At 41.2% G+C, this 22344-nt stretch overlaps 1 protein-coding gene across 2 annotated transcripts in view; it reads left to right on the forward strand.

The window, feature by feature from the left end:
* LAMA4 (laminin subunit alpha 4) overlaps positions 1–22344 on the forward strand; it is a 100146-nt gene that overhangs the window by 15693 nt on the left and 62109 nt on the right. For both annotated transcript variants that reach the window (XM_010402732.4, XM_010402740.4), the window contains exons 2-4: positions 6664–6765; positions 17092–17216; positions 21242–21322. In XM_010402732.4, the coding sequence (XP_010401034.2) occupies positions 6664–6765; positions 17092–17216; positions 21242–21322 (308 nt within the window). The remainder of the gene's footprint in view (positions 1–6663; positions 6766–17091; positions 17217–21241; positions 21323–22344) is intronic.

Genomic DNA, 22344 nt, shown 5'->3' on the forward strand with positions numbered 1-22344 from the left:
CAGATCTGTGGCATAGCTATTGCAGCTTGGACACTTTTACAAGGCACAGCACATCTGACATGTGCAATAGGTTACATCTCACAGTCTTTGTTTACAGAGCTGGCACCTACACGAGAGCTACCCCTCCACGTCCCTCTGTGCAGTCAGGAGAGAGCAGCAGGCACAGCTGACCTAATTTAGATGCATTTCTGTATACAAGGAATCAAACCATACAGCGGGTGTCCAGCTGGCTTTTGGCCACATGGCGTCCCATGTAGAGGTCTCCATGTGGATGACTCCCAGCTTGCTGTGGTTTGGTCTTCCCACACAGGCAGTCCCGCCACGCAGCTGCCAAGGCCAGCTTGCCCTCACACCAGCACGGCCACAGCTGTGTTAGCTCAGCGCTGCACCTGGGGCACAGAGCTCCTCGGGGCTTCAGCCCGGGACTCTCTCCAGGGCTCACACAGACATGCTGGGTGAGACCTGCTGAATGCTGCATGTTTGGCAAGATTTCTGTGAGCTCTTGGCTGGGGATTGAAAGTGAAGTCCCTATTATAGGTGATCAAAACCAGGAATCTCTTTGGAAGAGTCCTACCTATTCTGAGGGAGCCAGAGAAACTGAAATAACATCAAATGTGCAGTAGAGGACTGCTTTCTCAGACTTGTTTCTCTAATGTTCTTATTTCTAATAAACAATTACATAAATGAAAGTACTGGAAGATATTCAAGCAGGAAGATGTCTTTATTTTTAGGTAGGGCAATAGGCTATTTATCTCAAGTTGGCCTAAGCAAACAATCTTCAAAAATGCCTCAGAACTGTAGCTGCCAATTTCAAATACTGTTTATAAAGACAAATAAATAAAAGCAAGCATGCTTGGGTTGGGTTTGGAAATGTCTTCAAGGAGCAGAGGGCTGATGTTTCCATGGTAATGCTGTGCACTTCCAGCAGACTGGTCTCTGCTTTAGACACAAGGGTTTTAAAATGGATGGAGGTGGTTTAGAGTATTCGCTCATCTCTGTATGGCAAAAGATGTAGAGTTTCAGAGATCTGATATAATTTTGAGTCCCAAACTTCTGTTTGTCTAAACTGTTCCTTCCAAAAGGATAAACATTACATATTGATGTGAAGTTGTCAAGAAGAGACATTGCTCCACTCAATTTGTTTGATTTTTTCATCAATGCATTGAAAACTTGGACTTGAATTATCCATGTGTCCTACTTTTACAGGTATCTACAGCTGATATGATGCCTGCTATTTCAGAGGAGCAACATTTTTCTATTTTCTTTTCCCTGTGTTCTGAAGCAAAGCTCCATAATGTTCAAGTAGAGTTTATTTTCTTTTCTCCTTCTTTTTTTTCTTTCATTCCATAAGAGACAATGGGGATTTCTAAGGGTCCTACAGTTCCAAAAATGGTAATCAATCTATGTCAACTGATAAACATTATTATGCAAATAATTCACAATATGTGTCACAGTTCTCCATAAATGTTTTGATTGAGAGATAGCCTCTCAGGCCAGATTTCACACTTCTCAAACTGTGACTCCCTTAGGTTTATATCTTTTGACAATATTTTTACCACCTTTACAGAGCAGATCAGACTGCAGAAAAATGGAAACTAGAATGCACAAATATATCTTCAAAATTAAACTATAAGGCAAATTAACTTGCGGCACTATCAAGATAAAGCAGGTAAACAAACGGTGGTCTGTCAGCTTAACCAGAGATAGCTCCCTGTGTATGTACTTGGCTAACACCAGGTGACGGGTGATGAGAATTAATTATATTCTCTTCCACTGAAGGCTAAAAGAACATGATCAGGAACAGTTTCTAAGACTTGAATAGCATACCATAAATTATGATAGAGTAATTTATCCAACCTCTTGGCATAAGTAATGTGTGGAGGCTGACAGAAACTAAGAAAATGTGCATTTTTGCCTCTTGCCATCAAATATCACCTTTCTACAAAAAATACGGGTGTTTGCAATATGGGATAGAACTTCTTTCTATTTTTTCAGATAGATTTGGGATGTTATGTTAATTAAGTGAATTTTCATTTCATCACAAGCCCATGGGTTTATCAGGTTCAGCTATGCCCAGACTGCATTCACTTTTACTATCCTGAACAGACCTTTGAAGTGAGAATCTACTAAGTAATACCATAATGTTTGACCTTTGCCCCCGTGCCTGAACATCCATGTAGCTCCCTGAAGATCCTTCTCAGATCCAGAAGGAAGCACACCTTTGGACTCCCTCTCTAGCAGCAAAGACCATAACAGTGCTAGGAGCTACACCCAAAGCTCTACTGGCACTAAACTTACCAGTGACCGGGCAGCTGATGTGCCATGACTACTGCTTTGAGTGCTGTTCCTCACACTCAGTTCCCCACGGGCACCAGCTGTTTCCTCTTTTACAATGGTCCTGGAGGAAAACACTGTCTTTCTCTTCTGGGTTTGTTTTGGACCAGATGTAATGGGATTGCTGGTCCAAGACTATAAATAGTATAATGGATGTCACAAAGGCTGAGATGTCCTAATGCAGATCATTTCACCCTGAATACACATGCTTTTGTGTACCCCTGAACTTGGGAGGAAACTCTGGAAATAACAAGCACTGGTGTGGATCCAAGGGAGCCTTTTATCTTGGAAGAAAATCTTTGTGTTTATATATTCACAAGAAAGTCACAAGTTCCAGTACTAACTAAAGCTACGTGCCATTCTTTCTCACCATTAGATGGGAGAGTCAATGGCTATGTCTGAAATACTGAATAAAGCAGTGTGGGGACCTCCTAGTCGAACAGGATAACCCAGCCCATCTCCATGTGCTGAAGCACTCTCTGTGTTTGCCCAGAGAAGGGCAGTCCTATACAAACTGCTTCTTGGCAGCACATCCTAACAGATGCCATGCCCTGAGCTGGGCCTGGTCATTGTGAGGAAAATTGCGGTCTGTCAAGGAGCCAAGACCAAGACCTGAAACCACACATTGCCTTTCTTCAGCTGGCCAATGAAGATGTGGCCACAGAGCACTCTGTGTTACCAGCACAGCACTCTTCCTTTGATGAAAGCAAACCAGAAGAGGCAGGTTCACAGCAAACACCCACCCCAGCACTGCTGCACCACTCCTGCGAGCTGGCAGCAGGGAAGGAATGGGGATCTGGTTCTGCCCTCAGTTTGCAGACACAGATAGGGAACAGCTACAATGAAATTGGTGGAACTGATTGAATATAATATGGGAAAAAATTCATACTCTGTGTATGCGAATTGTCTTCCATCTTCAGGCCCATCTTGCACTCAGACTAGCAAAAAGGTCTGAAGAAACAGAAAATTACTACAGGCTCCCCAGCACTTTCAGCATGCAGCTGGCTCTTGTTTTTAAGAAATGTAATCATTAAATCCAGATGCAGGGTGGGAGTGGGGGGAATAAATGCCCCATGGGTGGAAAGATTTTCAGGAGATCAGCGAGGCAAACATTTGATTGGACTTTCCAACTTGAACTGGAACAAAATTTGTCCCTTGGGGAAAAAAAAATCTAATAATTGTGAAGACATAATTGCTAATACAGACCTAACATTTTGGCCTTCTAATTGTCTTCACCATTCAGAAACAGACAGTGGACGGAAATGTTCCTCACTCAATTGCCTACATAACAATTTTGCAGGAAGGGTATTTCCATTTTGTTCCAGACCTTTTTCTGCTTTGTATGCAACAATTTTGTGCTCCCAGAACATTCAGAAATTTGAATCCCTCAATTAGCTCAGCATTCTGACACTTCTTTTTATAAATATGATATTGGCTCAAGCTCTGGAACAACCAACCAATCGCTCCATTATCGCTAGTAGGGCAAGGAGCAACAAAAATATATCAGAATAATTGAGAATGCCTGAGAAAACTTCAGAGCCCAAAGGAAACAATCTGGATCCCATTTTCCCTTCATTCCCTCTTCCCTCATAGCACTGACTGTCAATACCTCATTTCTGGTTTACATTGATGCAACCCATGGTTTAAAGTAGTGTTTTAAAATAGCAGGCATCAGCACCTTCCAAGCTTTTGGTGATTAATTGAATAACATAGAGGGGAAAAGTTGGAAAAAAACATACCCATATGACTTCCCCACATCTCGTTTTGAAGAGGAGCTCTGACAATGAAAACAGAGGGACCCAGAATTGAGGCAGATCACTTGAGGAACTGAGAGGTGTGTCTGCTAATAATAGGAGGTAAACTGGTTCCCAGTGGACTTCAGCAAAGACTGTGCAGCCCTCACCCGTATGCTCAAACCAAGGATGTAGCACTGACCTGCACTAACTTGTTACTGCTGGGTGCGTGGACTAGATGAAAGCTCACTCACGGCTGCAGTGCAGGCGTACCATCAGTTGAAGTATAAATGAGATTATCTTTATGGCTGACTGAAGGATTTTCATAGACACCTTTACAAGCATTCCTACATTTCCATTGTCCATATTCACTATCATAAATGAAAAATTACTCTGCTTAGACCTGCAAAACCAATAAAGCTTTTGGGCAGACACTAAAGGAACACAGCTAGGACCACCCACCAGCTCTGAGGCATCAGAGAATATAACAAGCTTTAGATCTGTATGGGTGGAAAGGAATATTGCAAAGGCAGACATTGGGACAAGAATCTGTTTTCAATTTAGAAACTAACTGTCTCCCTTCCACAGTGTGTGGTGTAATCATTCAGCTGCAATCCTTAGTCTGGCAGGAGCCAGTCCTACCACTAAGACTAAACCATAAAGACTAAACAACTGAAAGAAACAAGCAGTACAAATAGACAGTATTTCTGCTGTCCCAAAGAGTCTGTGGTCTGAAGACTTTGCCTCCCAGGAGCTATTATCAAAGAAAGTGTTTCCAAAGCAAACCAGATAAAATTCTGCACACAAGAATGGTAAAGGCAACTGAGTTTTCCATTTATGTTCATCTCAACTTCTCAGAGTTCTCTGGGTTAAGGGTGGACTAATGATTCATTTCTAAACCTCATTTTTAAAGTTTGTTATTAGTCATCTCCTAAGATACACTGTCTTCTAAGTTAGCAGCTTGTCTGGCTGGTTAGAAGGACCTGCCAACACTTGGGAATGGAAGCTAACATGCAGATGAGACTCGGGATTGCTGGCTCTTGCTACCCAGTGCTCCACAGTGGTAGTAGCTACAGCACCATGCAGGCATGTGAGTGCAGGTCCCAGGAAAGACAGGGCCATAGCATTGTGCCAGGGCTGGCTAGCCCCAGCCACCAGCAGGGACCTTTGACACTGCTGCTCACAGGCCAGGTTCTGCGGCTAGGGAGGTATCGCTGTGCGGGTACTGTAGACCTGCTGCTCCTGCCATAGCTTACGCTGGGCATGAGAAGCTATGGGTACCACAGTGCAGAAAAAACCCTCATCCCTGATTTCAGGGCAACCAAGGAAAATAAGGAATAGGAAGATACAAAGGAAAGCTAATCCTGATTCGATCAGTGCAATACAATAATAAGCCTCTTAGCTCATACAAATGCAAGAAGACACACACCCTTCTGAGTCACTTGAACTTTACACTTTTCCCACTTTTTTCAAGGGTAGGTGACCTCAAGAGCCACAGCATACAAAAAGTGTTGTAGAGAGAGCCACAAAAAGTATTGCAGGAAATCTGGTGTACCTCAAGCTCTGACAGCCATCTCAGGGTTGCTGTTTGTAAATGATAGCAGAAACAGGGTGTGGTAAATAATTCTTGGAGAGCTAAATGACAAGCCAGTGTCTTCGCATCAGCTCTGCAATAGAATCGCAAGAGTTAGACAAGGGTAAGATATTTAGGATCCAAAAATTCATAAGTCTGCATGGATCTAACATAATACATGTGACACAAGGAGACTGGACAGGATGAGCAGGGTGACACAGGTTAACAGAGTGACCACAGGTTGCTCCTGTGGTCAGCCTGTGCATGTCTCACCAGCTTTGCATAATGAGGGAGAAGATCCTCAATGAAGAACAAGAATTTATACATAACATATCACACAAAAACGATCCTCTTTAATTTTCTTTCTATTTTTCAGTCTTTGAAGGGCATCTTAATAGCTTTGTGTTTCTGATTCCTTATATTATTGCTGTAATTACTATTCAAAAGAAGATGATCCAGATATTTACAATTTCTCTTTAATTTTGGTAAGCTTTGGTAAGTTATCAAAATTACTAAACTATATACAACAGGCACAGCCACACATTTATTCAAAAGGGCATTGATCTTTGTAGGTATGTTTCTGTTTCCTGTAGGTTATTCATTCAAATCTCATCAAGGCTTTGATGTAAATTTTCTAAAGCTTTTCTTTTTTATTTTTTTCTTAAGTAAAAGCTATTCCTTTCCTATAAACACACCTTCTTTACCGAATAAGGATTATGATTTCTGGTTAACTCATCTTCTAGTACAACATGCAGTAAGAATCTGCCAGCTCCACGCCCATAGCTTGTCAGGGACAGGACGCAGGCAGGAATGCTGACAGCTTTAAGACTCTAAGGCAGAAAAGCAAGCACCAGGACAGAGAGTGAAAGAACAAGTTCAGCATTGTGTGTGTGGTCTGCCACGATGGGGTTATACAATGTGCTCTGAGGAGATCTGATGGTTGTAGTCTTGCTTTCCCCTCCTCTCACCAAACCCAATTCTCCAACTATATATGCATAGGAAATACTTTCTTTTTCATTGCAGGGATGCCAAGAAGGATTTTATCGTACCAGCTCAGGAAAATGCTCTCCTTGCAACTGTAATGGTAATGCAAAAAGATGCCTTGATGGATCTGGAATCTGTGTGGTAAGGAATTCCTGTCTTCTCTGACTGTCTGACTTTTGACACTAATGCTCAGTTTCAATACACAGCAAAAGCAGTGCCTGTACCACAGGAGCTTTTTCCTGAAGAATGATCATAAGTAGGGCCAAGATCAATACATTAATGGATTACCCTGGCCAAAATTCATTCTCACTTAAATTATCTCCGCAGATTCAAAACTGCAGATTCAAAACACTTCCCTCATGCAGTATTTGTGAGAGTTAATATGCTGGGGAAAAACTTTAGTCCATCAGAAATATGGAAAGAGTTTTGTATACCTCTAGAGAAAAAAAATGTATAAATTCAAACACATTTCATTCTCCCCTTTATGAATACAGTGCTGTGTATAATATAAACAATTTACAATGGTGAGTGACCCCTGTGAGAGTATATACATGTGTTATCCGTAGCAATTCTGCTGCATGGCAGTTTCCTGCTGTGAAGGAACGACATGAGAAGGTTGAAATAATACACCAAGGGAAGAGTGTGTTGAATTCCAAGGTACTGTTACAATTTCCCATATGTTCAATCTGACTCAGAATCACCTCATACAGAAAGCTGTGTGTTAGTAATAGTCTTCAAACATTTGTAGCTCCAGAGCAAAAATCAATCCAGTAAAACTAATCCAAACTACTAGTGGGCAATCAGGACACTAATACACTAAAAAAATGATGGAAGTTAGTACTGTATTTAAACCACATAGCAAGAGCTAGGCACTAGTATACTCTTTGCAGGCTTGTAAAGCAGGAGTAGAGCCCAGAACCACTTGCTCTGCAATGTGTTACTTTTGACAAGTCATAAACCTTTGCCCTCAGTTTATCTCTTCATAAAATGGACTCATAATATTCACATACTTTGCATCATTGCAACCACTATCAAGTTTTCAGTTATGTGAATACATAAAGTCAAGTTCCATGGCATATTTCCTACCATTTTTATTTCTGTGGGAAGAAGACAGTGCAGCTGTTCAGAGCAGGAGCAATTAGTATGGCTTGGTCACTGTAAAGTGCTTAGAATTGGCTGGTTTCTGCAGAGCACATATTGACTTAGTCTTTAAAAACTAAATTTTCAAAAGTGGTTTTAGACCACCAGGCATTCCCAGCTATTCTATTTCACATACACAAGGCTTTTGCTCATGGGATGATTGTCCCCTTAGTGCCAAGTGACAATGATGCCAAAGGGAAACTTTTGATGGAAGACTTGGGACCAAGACAGAGAGCTTGTCAAATGTCTGCTTCTGATCACTCTGGTCATCAGAGAGCTTCTGGAGTAGACTATATGAGTTAGGAAGTGATTATATCCTCAGGTTACAAAGACAACAGAAGACCTGTTTCCTATCTTCTACGAAAATAAGGCTGAAGTCAAGGGTTCAGGACAAACAAACAAACAAAAAAACCCAGAAAATTTACAGTATCAGGAAGCTATTATCTGGAAGTAAATGCGCATTCCTGACTGGGGTTTCTTCAGGATACTAAACTCTTGGAACCAGCTAGGTAGTAAGTAAAACTAAAAGCTAAACCCTAGTTTACTGTTTGGATTCAAATAGCTATTTGATAGCTTATCTGAAGGATTTAAAAAGCCATTAAGCTCAGGTCATTTACTTCTGTATAAAAAGGAACAGTGAAAAGGCTTAAGTGAAATAAAAGTGAAAGGTAGAGGGAAAGAGCAGAATGAAAGGGAGGTTTAAAGGTTTGATAGCATAAAACAGAACCAGAGATGCCCATGGGGGCAGCAGTAACAGGACCTTCCTGAAGATTCGGAAATTTCCAGAGAAGTTTGGAAGACTAATGAAATTGGTAAACAGCAAAATGTGACTGAGAAAGCAAGGGAGAAGAAAAGCTTAGAGAAAGAAAGATGGGACTTGAATTACAGCAGGAAGAAGCATGTCAAATGAATGAATTCATTCTGTTTAGGAAAAGGTGACTTGATGGTTGGTAATGTGACTTGTATTTGTATCAGCGGACAAAGGAGCCTTCCCTAAGGGCTGTTCTGGAGAAGGGCATGTGTGGGTTTGGCCAAAGCCTGATGGGGCAGAAACGAGTCAGTACCTCTAGAGCTGGGAGTTCCTGTGAAGAGGTAAAACCACATGGTATGGAGAGCTCATCATTCTCTCTGTTCTCAAATTTTTAGGCAAACTACTCCAATAACTCTTGCAGTGGTAACCACCACACCTGATAGTAAGACAAGATTTTCTTCATTCAGTTACCTTTTAATGGGCTGTTAAAAATTAAACATGTATTTATCCCACATTATTACTGTTGTCATCCTCTATTTCCATGAGTATGAACTTGCTATCTCCCTGCTTCCAAGATACAACAGCATTCTAAAGTTTTATCACTCATGGACTCTCCACCATAACCACATCTTACCTTAACCTTGAGCCATAGATACAGAATGTCTTTAGTAGAGGATCTTTAGAAGGACTGATCTTCCCCAAAGTTAAGGTTTTCTTTATCTGCATGTTTATCAACATAATGGAATGATTTAAACATTAAAAAAACCCATCACTTTTTAAAGTTAGCTCTGCTAACAATGCTGGAAGCAATAACATCAAAGTAATCATAACACTATGGTTGGTTGGTAGGTATTTTTTTATAGTAATAACTAAGCTGTAAGACCTGAATAAATGGACAAGACAGTACAAAAAGGAAAAAGTACTCTGTTTCAGAAGGGATGAAATTAAAGGTTTGGGCCCCCATATGATGCTCTGAGGCCATCACATTATGCAAATCCCTCAAATCAATTTGGCAAATGAAGTTCCCACAGCATACAAATTAATGAAATTTTCATTGGCCTGTGCCCGGAATTCAAAATCAAATAAAATTAAACCCTTTTTAATGATGCCTTAAGGTAGAGTGCTCGTATCTTTAATTTCTGCTGACATATATGTCTTGAGGTTCTGTTTCAAAACTTCTCTCAGCTTATTCATAGAGTGCAAATCAAACGTACAAGTCATTAAAAGCTAATTGAATGACACAATCAATGAATCAACAATCTCTTTAGGTAACCAGACAGAAGAAATTATTGCAGACAGAGACTTTCTTGCATAGATGTCCTCGTAAAACCAGTGCAGGAATCAGTCACGTAGTCCTGTAACTAAAACTGAGGACACACAGTCCATTTTGTTAGGATAGAAAATCACCCAAGTGTTAGAAGAAGAATAGCCAGCACAGCATAAGCTCTACTAGTGATATATTAAAAGAGAGATGTCAAATACTGCTTCGTTTCAAAGACACCATCTGGTGATGCATGCAAGGCTGGTAGGGGAAGAAACACCAATTCTTTGTGCTATCTTGGACTTTGGATTTTTAACATAATTTTCTCAGTTCTGGCTAAGAGAAGAAAATTAAGTCTCTTTTCAGGCTCTAGCTTTTGATTTTAGAAACATGCATATATGTGATATTAAGTGGGTAAAACTGCAAGAGCTTCAAGTGGTCATCTGCAGACCAGGGAGGTACATTTGTCCTGCATAAAGCCCATCAGGTTTTGCTACTAATAAGAGAGGAAGATATTAAGGGAATGTTTTGCCTCCTTCACCATCCCCCAGACTGCACCCCACCAGCAATCTACAACTGACCTATTTCTTTAGAGCACCTCCACTGAGGGTTGGACAGCAGAAAATTCAGACATGGGAGTGGCCTTCAAATGACTGGTCATCAGAGGGGCTGTGATGGTCAGCTCTGGAAAGAGTAACTTATGGAGGTGGAACAGGTTTTCTAAAGCTGTCATATCCTGTGCAAGTAGTACAATTGTCAGGGCTTCACCATACTAAAAAATTTGATTGCACAGTCTAAGGAAGGAAGTTGCTTGAGGCGACTGCAATGTGCTATGACAATGACTCCAAATGAACACAACAAAATGGATCGAAATGTTGGAAGTTTTCAAAAAATACCAAGCTGTTTATCCAGGCAAAATTTTTGTTAGACTGAGTTATCAGTGCCCTACATGAGGTTTCTACTGTTAATGGAGATTAGATCTTCCTAGATGCATGAAAACACAGAACAGAAGAAGTGAGTCAGGAGGAAGCATTCTAGCAGAAGGTGAAGTGTAAATTTCTTGTTGTCTCCCTAAAAATCTCTAAGTGGTTTGTTATGATTTCAGTCCCATATATTTGATCAGTCTTTATATAGGGCATCCAAATACCCATAAGTAAATAAATAAATAAATAAATGTGACCATTTTGGAAAAGAAAGACCAAATGATCCTTTCCCGCCTTTTATGGAATTTTTTTACAATAGAGCATATTGTTGTGGAAGTGATTTGTGTTTAAGCATTTGGGTTTACAGCTGAGTGGAAAGGTTGGAACAGATTTGGCAGTTTTGCCCAAGAGGATAATACGTTCCACATGGTTGCCAAGGCTGGTTTGGAGAGCTGCCAGTGGATCTACAACCATCCATCAAGCACGAACAAAAAGCAGTAGGGAGCTAGCAAAACTCCCCAGCTCATTAGGTACTTTTGCCTACACAAGGAGCCTTGCTGCTTATAGCTCACTGCTTCTTTCTGCAAAGATGGGCTACAGATATCTAAACAGCACTGGTGATATAAGTTTGAAAATCTAGCCAGAACTGCAACAATCTCATGCTAAAATGCAGCCTTTCTCTTCTCCAGAGCATTTTAGAATGCAGAAGTTGACAAAAGCATTAGTATTAGTCAACTCATTTTCTCAGGTATAGCTATTTCCCTCCCTCTTAGCTATGTCTAAACTTAGTATTTGCTGTCCTATCCAGCTCACTGTTGAAAACATGCACCAGTGACCCCCAACACTTTGTTTCCACTCCTGCACAGCCATGTAGGAGGCACAGAGAAAATCAGGCCAGGGCTGTAGGAAGGGGCTGCTGCTGCTCTCCCACCTGCTCAGCCACATTTGTCACAGCTAGCTGCCACAAGTGATGGGTTGAGAAACTAGCAGGCCAGGTGCATTTGGCAAGGCATCAGCTCCCACTGTACTCATACAGGACAAGGTCCACAAATCAAAACTTTGACATAGATAGAGGGGGTATTTTGACCCAAACCACACCAGGAAATTAGTTTTGTACCTATCCTCTTTTTTTTTTTTTACTTAGACCAGTGTTTTTACTTCAGTAAAAATTGCACAATACTTCGTACTTACTTTAAGTGCTTCATCTCCTCCTTCCATATGAAATTCTAAAAACTAACACTGCATCTCACAATGGCTGGAGAGACAAAGCTTGAAATCCTAAACCTCATAGATGGAAAAGATAAAACATGTACAACTCTTGGCTTTCAAGTCATTATGCTGCACTCTTTTTTTTATTATTATTTTGGTATAGCAACATATTCTGGTGTGCTGGCATGCGCAATGCTATGCAGCTCTGTAACCTCAGATATGAGAGCATATGTGAGGGGATGTCTAAATCTACCTCCAAATACAGACTGCACAGCAATGTAAACCACCTGCATCTATTTATTTTTCCTTGTGCAATCTTCTGCATTAACAATTGTTAAAAGACGGTCTCTCAGAAGGACAAGTAATAAGGGAGAAAAAAGGTAAACAAACCGACAATTCCTGATATATTGTAACAATGACTGTTTTCATCTCCAAAGTAATAAGATCATCAAGGTTTGAGGACACTTCCAGATTTCACAGGCAATATTTAAGACCCTGTTCTTTTGGGAGGTTTTATTTGTGGTTTTAGGGCGGATTTGTTGATATACTGACTTCAGGAGAGGCAGGGCTAAGTATTAACTTTTGATTGCCCCTGGAGTGGATGGTATGGAGACACTGGTCTAACTGGTGCTCTGCACCACTCTGTGGCAGGTCCTGTCTTTCTTTATGTTTAGAGGGTACACAGAAAACCAGTCTGCTACCTGTTTCCTATGGAGAAGGTCCAGACCACCTAAACTGCACTTTGTTATCCCTCAGATGAAATAACTTCCCTAAAACTGCAAAAATGGCAGATTTAATGAAGCTGGTGCCTTTGAAGACCATTTGAATGAGTTCTTCTCTTGCGAGTTCAGGTTCTTAAATGAAGGTGGGGTAGATTCCCACCTCAGTTTTTCAGTTATTTTAATTTACACAAGCATGTTTGTCTTGTGGTGGGAAACTTGTACTAGTATTATTGCCTGAAGAGAATAAACAAGCTTTTCACTATTATTTGTGCACAAGTGTATCTGTTGAAAAGAACTGCATCACTGTGTTCTCAGAACAGTGGTTCCAGCTTTACTTTCCCATCAAATATGTCTAGGAGCTCAGTGCTGACAATCATTTCCAAGTAACACCCCACACTCCTCCACAGCACCATTTCATGTTCTTTTCATGTGTGCACAGATAGTTACAGTAAGAGCCAGGTAGAAATGCTCACACAGATTGTTGGCCTCAGTGAGACCAGAGTAGTAAGACCAGCTAAGACATTTTCTTACACCGGCAAATACAATCCAGCCACTCGGTCATCAGACGAGCCGCTGCTGGATGAATGATTACATGCTGTAGATCCATACAGAAGCTTTTAGAAGCCAGGCTGCTATTGATGATCCACTGAAAATTATCCACTGAGAAGCAAAACACTTTTCTCAAACTACCACGCCAGTGTCACCCAGTGCTGGGAATCACCCATGAGCTGCAGGGAGGATGTTTTCCCTGCCTTCAGATATGTCTCTTGGGCTTAATGCACTCAGCAGTTTACTTGGAGATGCAAAATAATGGAACATTAAATATAAGAACACTTTTTCTATCACTGTAAAAATATGGTTCTAAATACCCACCGAAGTTCTGTCTTGCTAAATAAGATAAAGTTACTTTTATATAATCACTAACCAGAGAAAAACTACAAAGTGCTCTCAGTTAATGGGGTAGCTGGGTAAAAGAGCCCTTTTTCACTTCTGTTCAGTTTAGAAGATGAAAAACTGTAGATTTGAGAAGCAACATTTGCTGTCCAGCTCTGTTCATTGCAATAGTATTTAAGCTTTGGAAACCAGCAGCAGATTGACTCTCTTAATACCCATGTGTTGTTTGGAGAGCTGAGGACAAACAAGGTGAAGTGAACTGATCAAACACAGTGCAGGCTACAATCAAACAGAGCCCATCCAAGACCTCTGCCAGTGCTTCAGACACAGGGTGGCTCAGTGTCTGAGCACTCAGTGCCCACGGTCTCATGTCTCACTGGTGGTACACTAACATCACTTTTTCAGTGGATAATGACAAATGTAAAATATTTTTTAAACTGTATTAGCCTTCCATTAGCCTTCTGGCTCTCACCACATGCGCTGTGATCAGTGCACTTCTTTCCCCCTCCTCCTTCTCCTCCTCTTCCTCATATTCAAACTTCCTCCCAGTATTCTCTCATTTTAGAGGCCCTTAGTTAAAATAACCCTCCGGTTTTCCATATACTAAGTATTTTATCCCTTACAGCAAATATGACTAAGAAAAAACACCTTTAGCTCTAAAACTATTGATGGCTAATCTATTTAAAGACCTATGAAATAAAAATTGGGTTTTTTTCCTTTTTCTCATCTTGTTCTACTTGCTGTAGAGTTCTCTGGCCAAATGACAGCCTTGTACAAAGAAATAATTTCTGTGCAACGGGTTCTCTCTGACTATAAAGTATGCAGCAAGACAAGCAAAGTTTTCTAGAATCAAAAAGGATCTGAGCTAAAATAATGAGTCCTAATGGGGGAGCCTTTAAGGAATTCAAAGAAGAAATATTGATTTAAAAAAATCAGATATGTTTTTACAAGCAAAACCAAAAACATCAATGTTGCCATGACAAAATTCTGCTGCTAAATAGAAGTCACAACACTTGGATACAAAACTAATTTAGGAATGCTTGTGCAAGTGAAGCTTGACTATTTATTTTCATTATGTCTTCCCTAATCTCATTCCTCTCATACTCTTTTCTTCAAAGAACACACCATGACTGGAGAAGAGAGCGAGTTTCAAATCTGCAGGGGCTGCCACAGGTGGAAAATTGATTAGCTGAGCTCACCCATCCCCACTCCAGCACTGCTGAGGAATTTCCAGCCACAGAGACACCAAGGCGCCCTCGCCCCAGGCTAGGGAGCTCCCTCCCATTTTGAGCACTCCTGAAATCCTACACACAGCTCTCCTGTCGGTTCCTAGCTCCTGGGGCAGGTAGCAGAAGAGGTCCCACGCAGGGCCTGACTGAACATCTCTGCAGCCCATGTATGATCACCAGCAGAGGCAATGGGAGGTCCAGGCTACAAGGGCACCCAGACTGACCCATTTCTGAAGTCTCTGCTTCATACTCCACCATCACCCACAACTGCTCTATTAGAGTATGTCACAGGGTACATACCTCCTGAGTCCCTGGAATATCCATTTATAAATCTGTTGCTCATTAATTCGTCTAAGGAACCCCTTTCTAACCCTGCAAGTACACTTGCCTCCTGGCAACAAGTAGCAGAAGACTATGCTCAGTGTAGGGAAGTACCTCTTCAAGTCAGTGCCCCTCAGTTCTTGTATTACAGAATTTGGGTGAACTATTGTATTGCATTCAGCTTAGTCACAAACTTTCGAATTATTCATAACCCAAACACACCTCCTGCCTTTCTGTCTAAGCTGAGCAGCCCTACATTTTCTGTTTCTGTAAGACACTGGTGAATACTGAACAAAACTCATATCAGCACCAAGGCTTAGGTGTTCCGAATAGTGACTCTTCCCACTCCGAAAAGTTACTGTTATATCCTACCCTTAACTTCCTACCCTTTATCAGTTTTCAGTTTGCAAAAGAAAAGTTTTTCAAGTTTCCTTTCAACTTAGTTGGTTTTTCGTGGAAGGCCAGATAGGTAATATCCTCTGGTTCCGCTTCATACCCTTCCTATTTGCACCATTATGCAGCAGTGAAGCAGGAGTTCCTGAATCAGATGCTTATTCATGTACTCAGAGATCCTTATTTCTTACAGACACTGTCATCTTCCCAGGCATGGAAATCACATCTGTCAGTCTGCAGTTTCCATGGTCCATGCTTTTAGCTCAGAAAAGGAAAGAATCAAGGAAGCTAACCCAAACCTACAGCAAACATGCACAGATAGAGTACTTCTCCACATATGTCTGCCATGGATCTGCTTCCTTGCTGCCTCAAGTCTGGCACAGCTGTTTGTGTCTGCACTGTATCCATACAAAGTTCTGTAACTGGAGAGTTCTGGTTCAGGGACACTGCAAAACTTCACAGTTGCAAGAGTGGAAACCTTTTTTGCATCCTTCCTACTCTTTTAAAGTACCTTGGTGAGACAGCTCCCAATGCTCCCTTCCAGTCACCAAGTCCCAGAAGCAGTCTTGCTGAAACCTGTATCTGGGCTCAAGTCTGTTGGCAGTATTTACCAGCAGATACCTCTTCTTTTTTGTTTTGGAGTCATTAAAAGGGATTTTTCCCTTCTGGCACATGCAGTTCAAAACAGGGCTGGCAGCTACACCTGAGGAGCTCTGACACTTCTGCTCCAGCACCTGCCAGCTACTTATGTCTGTTTTGTCCTGTGCTACACCTTGTCAACACTTCCTGCTGGTCATTGTAATAATTTATAGTATTTTTATTCAAAGCTGTGTCAGCTTGTTTGCCTGAATCTGTCAATACCTTGAAAGGTTGTGCCGGTTTAGCCAAAATTAGAAATATATCCTCTGAGAGAAGGCAGATTACAAACCACCCCTCCCCCCTACCAGGTTTGGGAAAAAAAAACTTTTTCCTCGAAGGAAAGTGAAAGAGGTAAAACTATTTATTTAACAAACACACGGGAAAAGGAAAATAATGCTAAATAATAAAATCTCTCCCTGTGGAGAAAAACCTGGGAAAATTTCAGAGTCCTCCCTTTGGTCTCCCTCCTCCTCAGAGCTGGGACTTGGCCCAGGGCCAGGCCCTTTGTGCTCGGTGGAAAGTCCTCCCAACGTGTCCTGATATTGAAGCAGTCCAGCAGAAAAAGGGAAAAAATCTGAAAGTCCAGGAAAAATGAAGTTCAATTCTCTGGAGGAAAAAAAAAATGAAAAACTGCTGAAGAAGCAAGCAGAGTGCCTCTCTGCTCCTCTCCCCACAGCCCAGCAGCAGCAGAAGGAAAAGAAAATGCAGGGAATGAGAGTGTGTTATCTCTGTCTCTGTCCTTGAAAAGCACTGCTTTGAGAAGCTTGCTCAGTTTTCTCTCTCTCTGCTCGGGCTCAGTTTAAAAGCATAGAAAGGCATAAAACTAATTTCTGGGCATAGGGAATACATCAAGACACCCCAAGACAAAGGTCAAGGGTGATCTTGGCCATTCTTCTTCTTGGCCAGGTCTTCAGCTAAGTGATGTCTTTCTGAATCAGGCAGCACCTCCATTTAACTTTCACCATTCTGTCTCTTTCCACTGCAGGACTGCCAGAGAAACACAACAGGACAGCACTGCGAGCAGTGTCTGGATGGCTTCATTGGTGACGTTGTCAGAGGAGTGCCCACCTTCTGCCAGCCCTGCCCCTGTCCCCTGCCAGCACTTGCCAAGTATGTAAAGAGTCTTTGCTTCTCTTTGATTTGGGTTGGCTTTGGCCCTCTCCAAGGTGGGGTCAGCATCCCTTCCTGAAAGCAGGAGACAAAGGCTGTTGCCCTCGAAAAACACAGGGGAAAATAAGAAGACTACCAGCTGCTCATGTTTATAATCACAGGAAACAGCATTTCACATTTAGAATGTGTAAAATATCTTTAAATGCTCATACCAATTCTTACCAAGAGGGAGGAGAATGAGCTAGTTCAAGTTCATCCTTTTATGTAGAAGAGATTATTCAGTTATCTGGTTGCTTTTAAAAATCCGTTACAGTACAATTCTCAAGAAAGGTGGCATGAGAGATTTACATGGCTGAGACAGAGAGGAAAAAAAGACAGACAGAAAGTTCAATCCATGTCACCTGAAGGGTAAACCCAAAGACAAAAAAGGCATGGCTTTGCAGTCCCCTGAGTGTACAGCAGCTGGATCTGGTTAGCACAGTAACAGTTCAAAGGAAATTGTTGGAGGACCCTGTGACAGGTACAGTGCCCTTTCAGCTGATGCCCAGGTATTTTTGGGTAAGAAAGTCTGAAGCCTGACAGAAAACCCAGACCAAGTCAGGGAACTCCAAATGTTGTGTGCCTCGTGCCTTCAGAAAAAAAAGAAAAAACAAGAAAAAACAAAGAAAACACAAAAATACAAGCCACAACCAGCCATTAGAAACAATTAGTGGCATGTCAGTAATGCAGCTGAAAGAAATTATCAACTCCCTCTCGCTCAGATTCATGCTCTGGGAGAGAGGTATCTATGCAAATCCCACCACAGGCAGATGATAGTAAGTAGTTGCCAACAGGCTGAAGCTGTTTTTCAGGGAGCTAGATATTCCTCTCGTGTTGTTTCCCATTCTGCTTTCAGCAGGACTTCACAGCAAAGGGAATTTTGTCCCTACTGTATTTGTTTGCTGTTGCTATAGGATTACTCACACAACCTTAAGGTGGAATGAGCTGTGTTTTGCTCATCTGCTCAGGGCTCAAACTGGCAAAGGAACAAATCACCCTGGACAAATTCCCACATATTCCTTCTTGGCTTTTGCAGTGAGCTGCAGACATGTGAGAAGGGCCATGGGGTGAAGAACAGCTATTGTTGAAAAGCTTCAGCTTTGCCTGGATTACAGAGAAAATCCTTCAGAAACAGCGGAAGAACCTGGTTTTGCTCACATGTAGAAAGGCTTAGGAGTGAGCAAGCTCTCAGATGAAGCAGACTATTTCTTCCAGTTTCAGTAGCAGCTGTGATGCCTGAAAAAGTAGAAATACAACAATCAGGAGGGGTTTTTTCCTTAGCAAACTGGGTTTTTAACCTGTTGGGCACAAAGCAGCCACTTTGGTGTAAGAAGCGGTTCTCTGAGCCACAGCCTGGGCTGCACATGCCTGAGGCACTAGTGCATGAGCCTCGAGCTCTGCCAAGCAAGGTCGGTCAGGCAAGGTCTGGTCTGTGCTCCCTACAGCTCGATTTGACACAGTGTGACTGGGTCTGCATTCACCCAGACCCTGCCTCATCCTGCAGCCCAACAAGCTCTGCAGCAGTGCTCCCTGAGAGCTGGGAGCTGGCTGGTCCACCAGGCCACTGAGCACAGCTCAGTGCAGTGGGACCTGCAGGGACTTGGGCTACAGCCTTTCTCTGCCGGTTCTATGGGAGATGGAAGCAGAGGCCCTGTTTCAACACACTCCTTACCTAGGGACGTTATGTCTCTGCTATTCCAGACCACTAGAGAGAAGGAAATCCCAAACCCAAAACTCGACAGCATAGGATTGGGAAGGGAGAAAAAAAGTTGCAAGGAGCCTGAATGCAAATGCCTCAACATTAGCAGCAATACATGGCTTGGACTTCATGAGCCTCAGGGGACCCTTCCATCTCAGGATATTCTATGTTCTATGACATTGTCCCCCCTTTGAAAATATCTCAGTAAAAATCCACTTCACTTCTTTGGTTTTTCCATCAGAAAAGTCCTGAAGGTAATAATTAAAGGAACATTCCATCCCAATTTGCCTCATACCACTATTTAAATAACATGCAGAAATTGCCTGTTCAGCTTCTTGCATGAGAGAGACCTGACCACAGAAACAGTCTTCAGCTGGGGCTGGAACAGGAAAAAAATAATTGAGCAACATTAAGCTTTACTAAAGCTTAACTAAATTCAAAGAAAAAATGCTCTTTATTAGTTGGGGTTTTTTTTCAATTTTCCTGCATTAATCCTACTACATATAAAGAGTAAGACAAAATAATAACTCTACCAGAAGCAGAGAAGCATTAAATGGCTTTAAAAAAGAACATCCAAAGGATGTTGTTTTGTACTCTGTCTTACTTCGGAAATAGAATACCAAATCTGTGAACAGACAGACTCATCAGATAGATATTTTTTCCAGGAATTCAGCAATGTCTCTGGATTTTCTTAGCAGACCATCTTCCTATCTTCTATCCTGGGAACTTGTGGAGTAACTTTTGGACATTACACATAAAGTATAATGTCATCTCTTTGGAATAAAAAAAAAAAGGAGGATGGAGGTTGTTTCACAGTCCAACAGATGTTGTTTCTTTTCAAACCCAAGGGAATTATAAAGCCTTTTTTTCCCCCTAGAAGTTCACAAAAAGTATAAAACATGAGGAAGATTTTAGTCTTACTTTATAACTTAAATCCACAATGCGGTTTTTGCAACTACGTGAAGGAATTACACTTTGTGAAAGAAGAGGAAGCCTGCCAAACTATTATGACTTTCTCAACATGTTCTTGTAAAAGTCACACAGAAGTTAATTTGTAAATTCTGTGAGAAGAATCTCATTTTATGTTCTCTCTGGTTATATGAAATGTTTTGAAACAGCAAATATCCAGACAGCTTTTTTTGTCTCTGGTTGTCCAACCAATTGAGAAATGCTGGCAGGAACTGAAATTATGCGGGAATTCTCGTCACCTTTCAATGTTGTTTGTTCCTGGAACAAGCATGGATCCTGCACTTTCCCATTGCTCTGAGTCTTTTGGCCTGTGTGAAATGGATGCTACCCAGCCACAGCTGTCCAGCACCGTACAACTCAGGAGCTGTGTTTTAGCAACCAAGGGCCTGCAGCTGGAAACTGCTGCCACTCTCTACTCTGGTTGCATTCTAGTGCTGGCAGAAATTTATTCACACATGTTGCAAACTAACTAGAAACATCTTAGACCATATCTCTTTCTTCCTGCAAATATATTTAAGCCATGTCCATCACTGTGTTTGAAATGCATATAAAATTTGCAATTTCCACATCTGGCCACTGCTGTTCCTTGGGTCTCATATTTAGTAAAACATTTGTTAAATCCTGAAAACATAAGAAAACAAAGGAATCCATGATTTAGAATCATGGCAGTAGAAATTACAGCCCAAGCCATTACTGCAGTCAGCATACTTGGCATGTTGGTCTCAGAAGAGGCCACAGACTCTTTCCAGCTTACTTGGAAAAGATGGTAGAGCAGCCTCAGTTACTGTGAATGAGGACAGCATTACTGAGGTCAGTTTTCACCACTAAGAACTTCAAGATTGGAATTTGAGGAAAACTATAGGACTTGCATAGGAAACTGCTGCATCCATTCCAGATTCTCAGTTCCTGAAGTGCTCATTGCAGTGTCCTTCACAAACAATATTTTACCCCTTGGGATAATAGACAGGAAGGAATTAGGTTCACGTGACACACATATTTATCTTAAGCTCCTTAGCTAAAGTGTGTGTATCAAAACCTGCAGATGTGTCTGATCTGCACTGCAAGACAAGAACTTTCATACATATACATCTGTATTTATATGGCTCCATAGTGCTATACACTAATTAGTGCTTCCTAAACTAAAGACTAAAGAAGGGGTATAATGTAAATTACACAAATAGCTTAACACCTATTCAGCTATGAATAACCAAGAGCCAGAGTTCACATTGACAACAAATGTCCATACTGTAACAAAGAAACATTCCCAAGTGTTTGTCATTGCCTGGTATTCTAACTATTCATCCTAATAAAATTCCAGCTTTGCAGTCTCCTGTTACAGAAAAAGTGGAAGTGTGCGTTGTGTCTGCAAGGAAAACTATGCAGGACCCAACTGTGAAAGGTAAGAAACTTATAGGATGACTTGTTGGTCAGCAATACAGAAGTCCAGAATTTTTTCAGAGAATCTTCCCATATTGGGCAGAAATCTTATGCATTGTTTTCAGCAGGTAGAATCATGTCTGTTGAATGATCTCTTTCAGTTCCTACTGAAAAGCACTAAAATTTGCTGTGCACGTCAGCATATGACAGACATTTACATATGATGTATTTTGATCTAGTTCTTGCACTTTGTCTACCTTCATGTAGCGATCTTCCTAAAAGGAATGCAATTTAATACTATAAAATGCAAATCAGAAACAACAGCTGAAGTGAAAAATATCCACCATGTCAATGCCTCTTGCAATTCACCCCTCTAAAATATGTAGCAGGTTTCTACCAAATAACTTTTGCAAAAGCAAAGGAGAAAATCCACTATCAAGTCAAATTCTTAAAGCGGATGCAGATTTTTTTTAGTTACATTTTAAATACACTTCACAGGCATAATTCAATAAAGTCAGGCAAACAACCATAGGCCAGTGTTGCTTTTCAACTTTCCCTTATGTTCATAAAGAATTTCCAGTAAATATTCTCTGAATAACAAAGGATACAAATAAATGGAACTATACAGCAGAAATATAACTTCATGTGCTGTAAGATGCTGTCTTACTTGTTATGAACACATATGGATTATGTTTCAATGAATGTCAGGGACCTGATTATAATTCAAAAATTGTTCTTGAACAGCCAATAAATTAAAAACCTCTCACACAAAGACTGAGGGATATGGGATGGCTTAGACAACGGCTTCCTGAACATCTCCTTTTGTTTTCCCTTAAAGCCCCTGAAGTGTTTAAGTCTTTAGTCAACTGTCATTAATGGGCAAGCCTTGAATTCAAATGATACTTAATGTAACAGTCAGAGAAGGGAAAAAAAGGATGCTTAAGATGCAAAGAGAAATCAATATGAAAAGGTAAGATGAACAATGAGTAAAGGCTTTTCCCCTTACAGATGATGCAAAAACATCAATTACCTCCACATCACTAA

This window comes from Corvus cornix, chromosome 3 (genome assembly GCF_000738735.6).
Source record: "Corvus cornix cornix isolate S_Up_H32 chromosome 3, ASM73873v5, whole genome shotgun sequence".
NCBI lineage: Eukaryota > Metazoa > Chordata > Aves > Passeriformes > Corvidae > Corvus > Corvus cornix.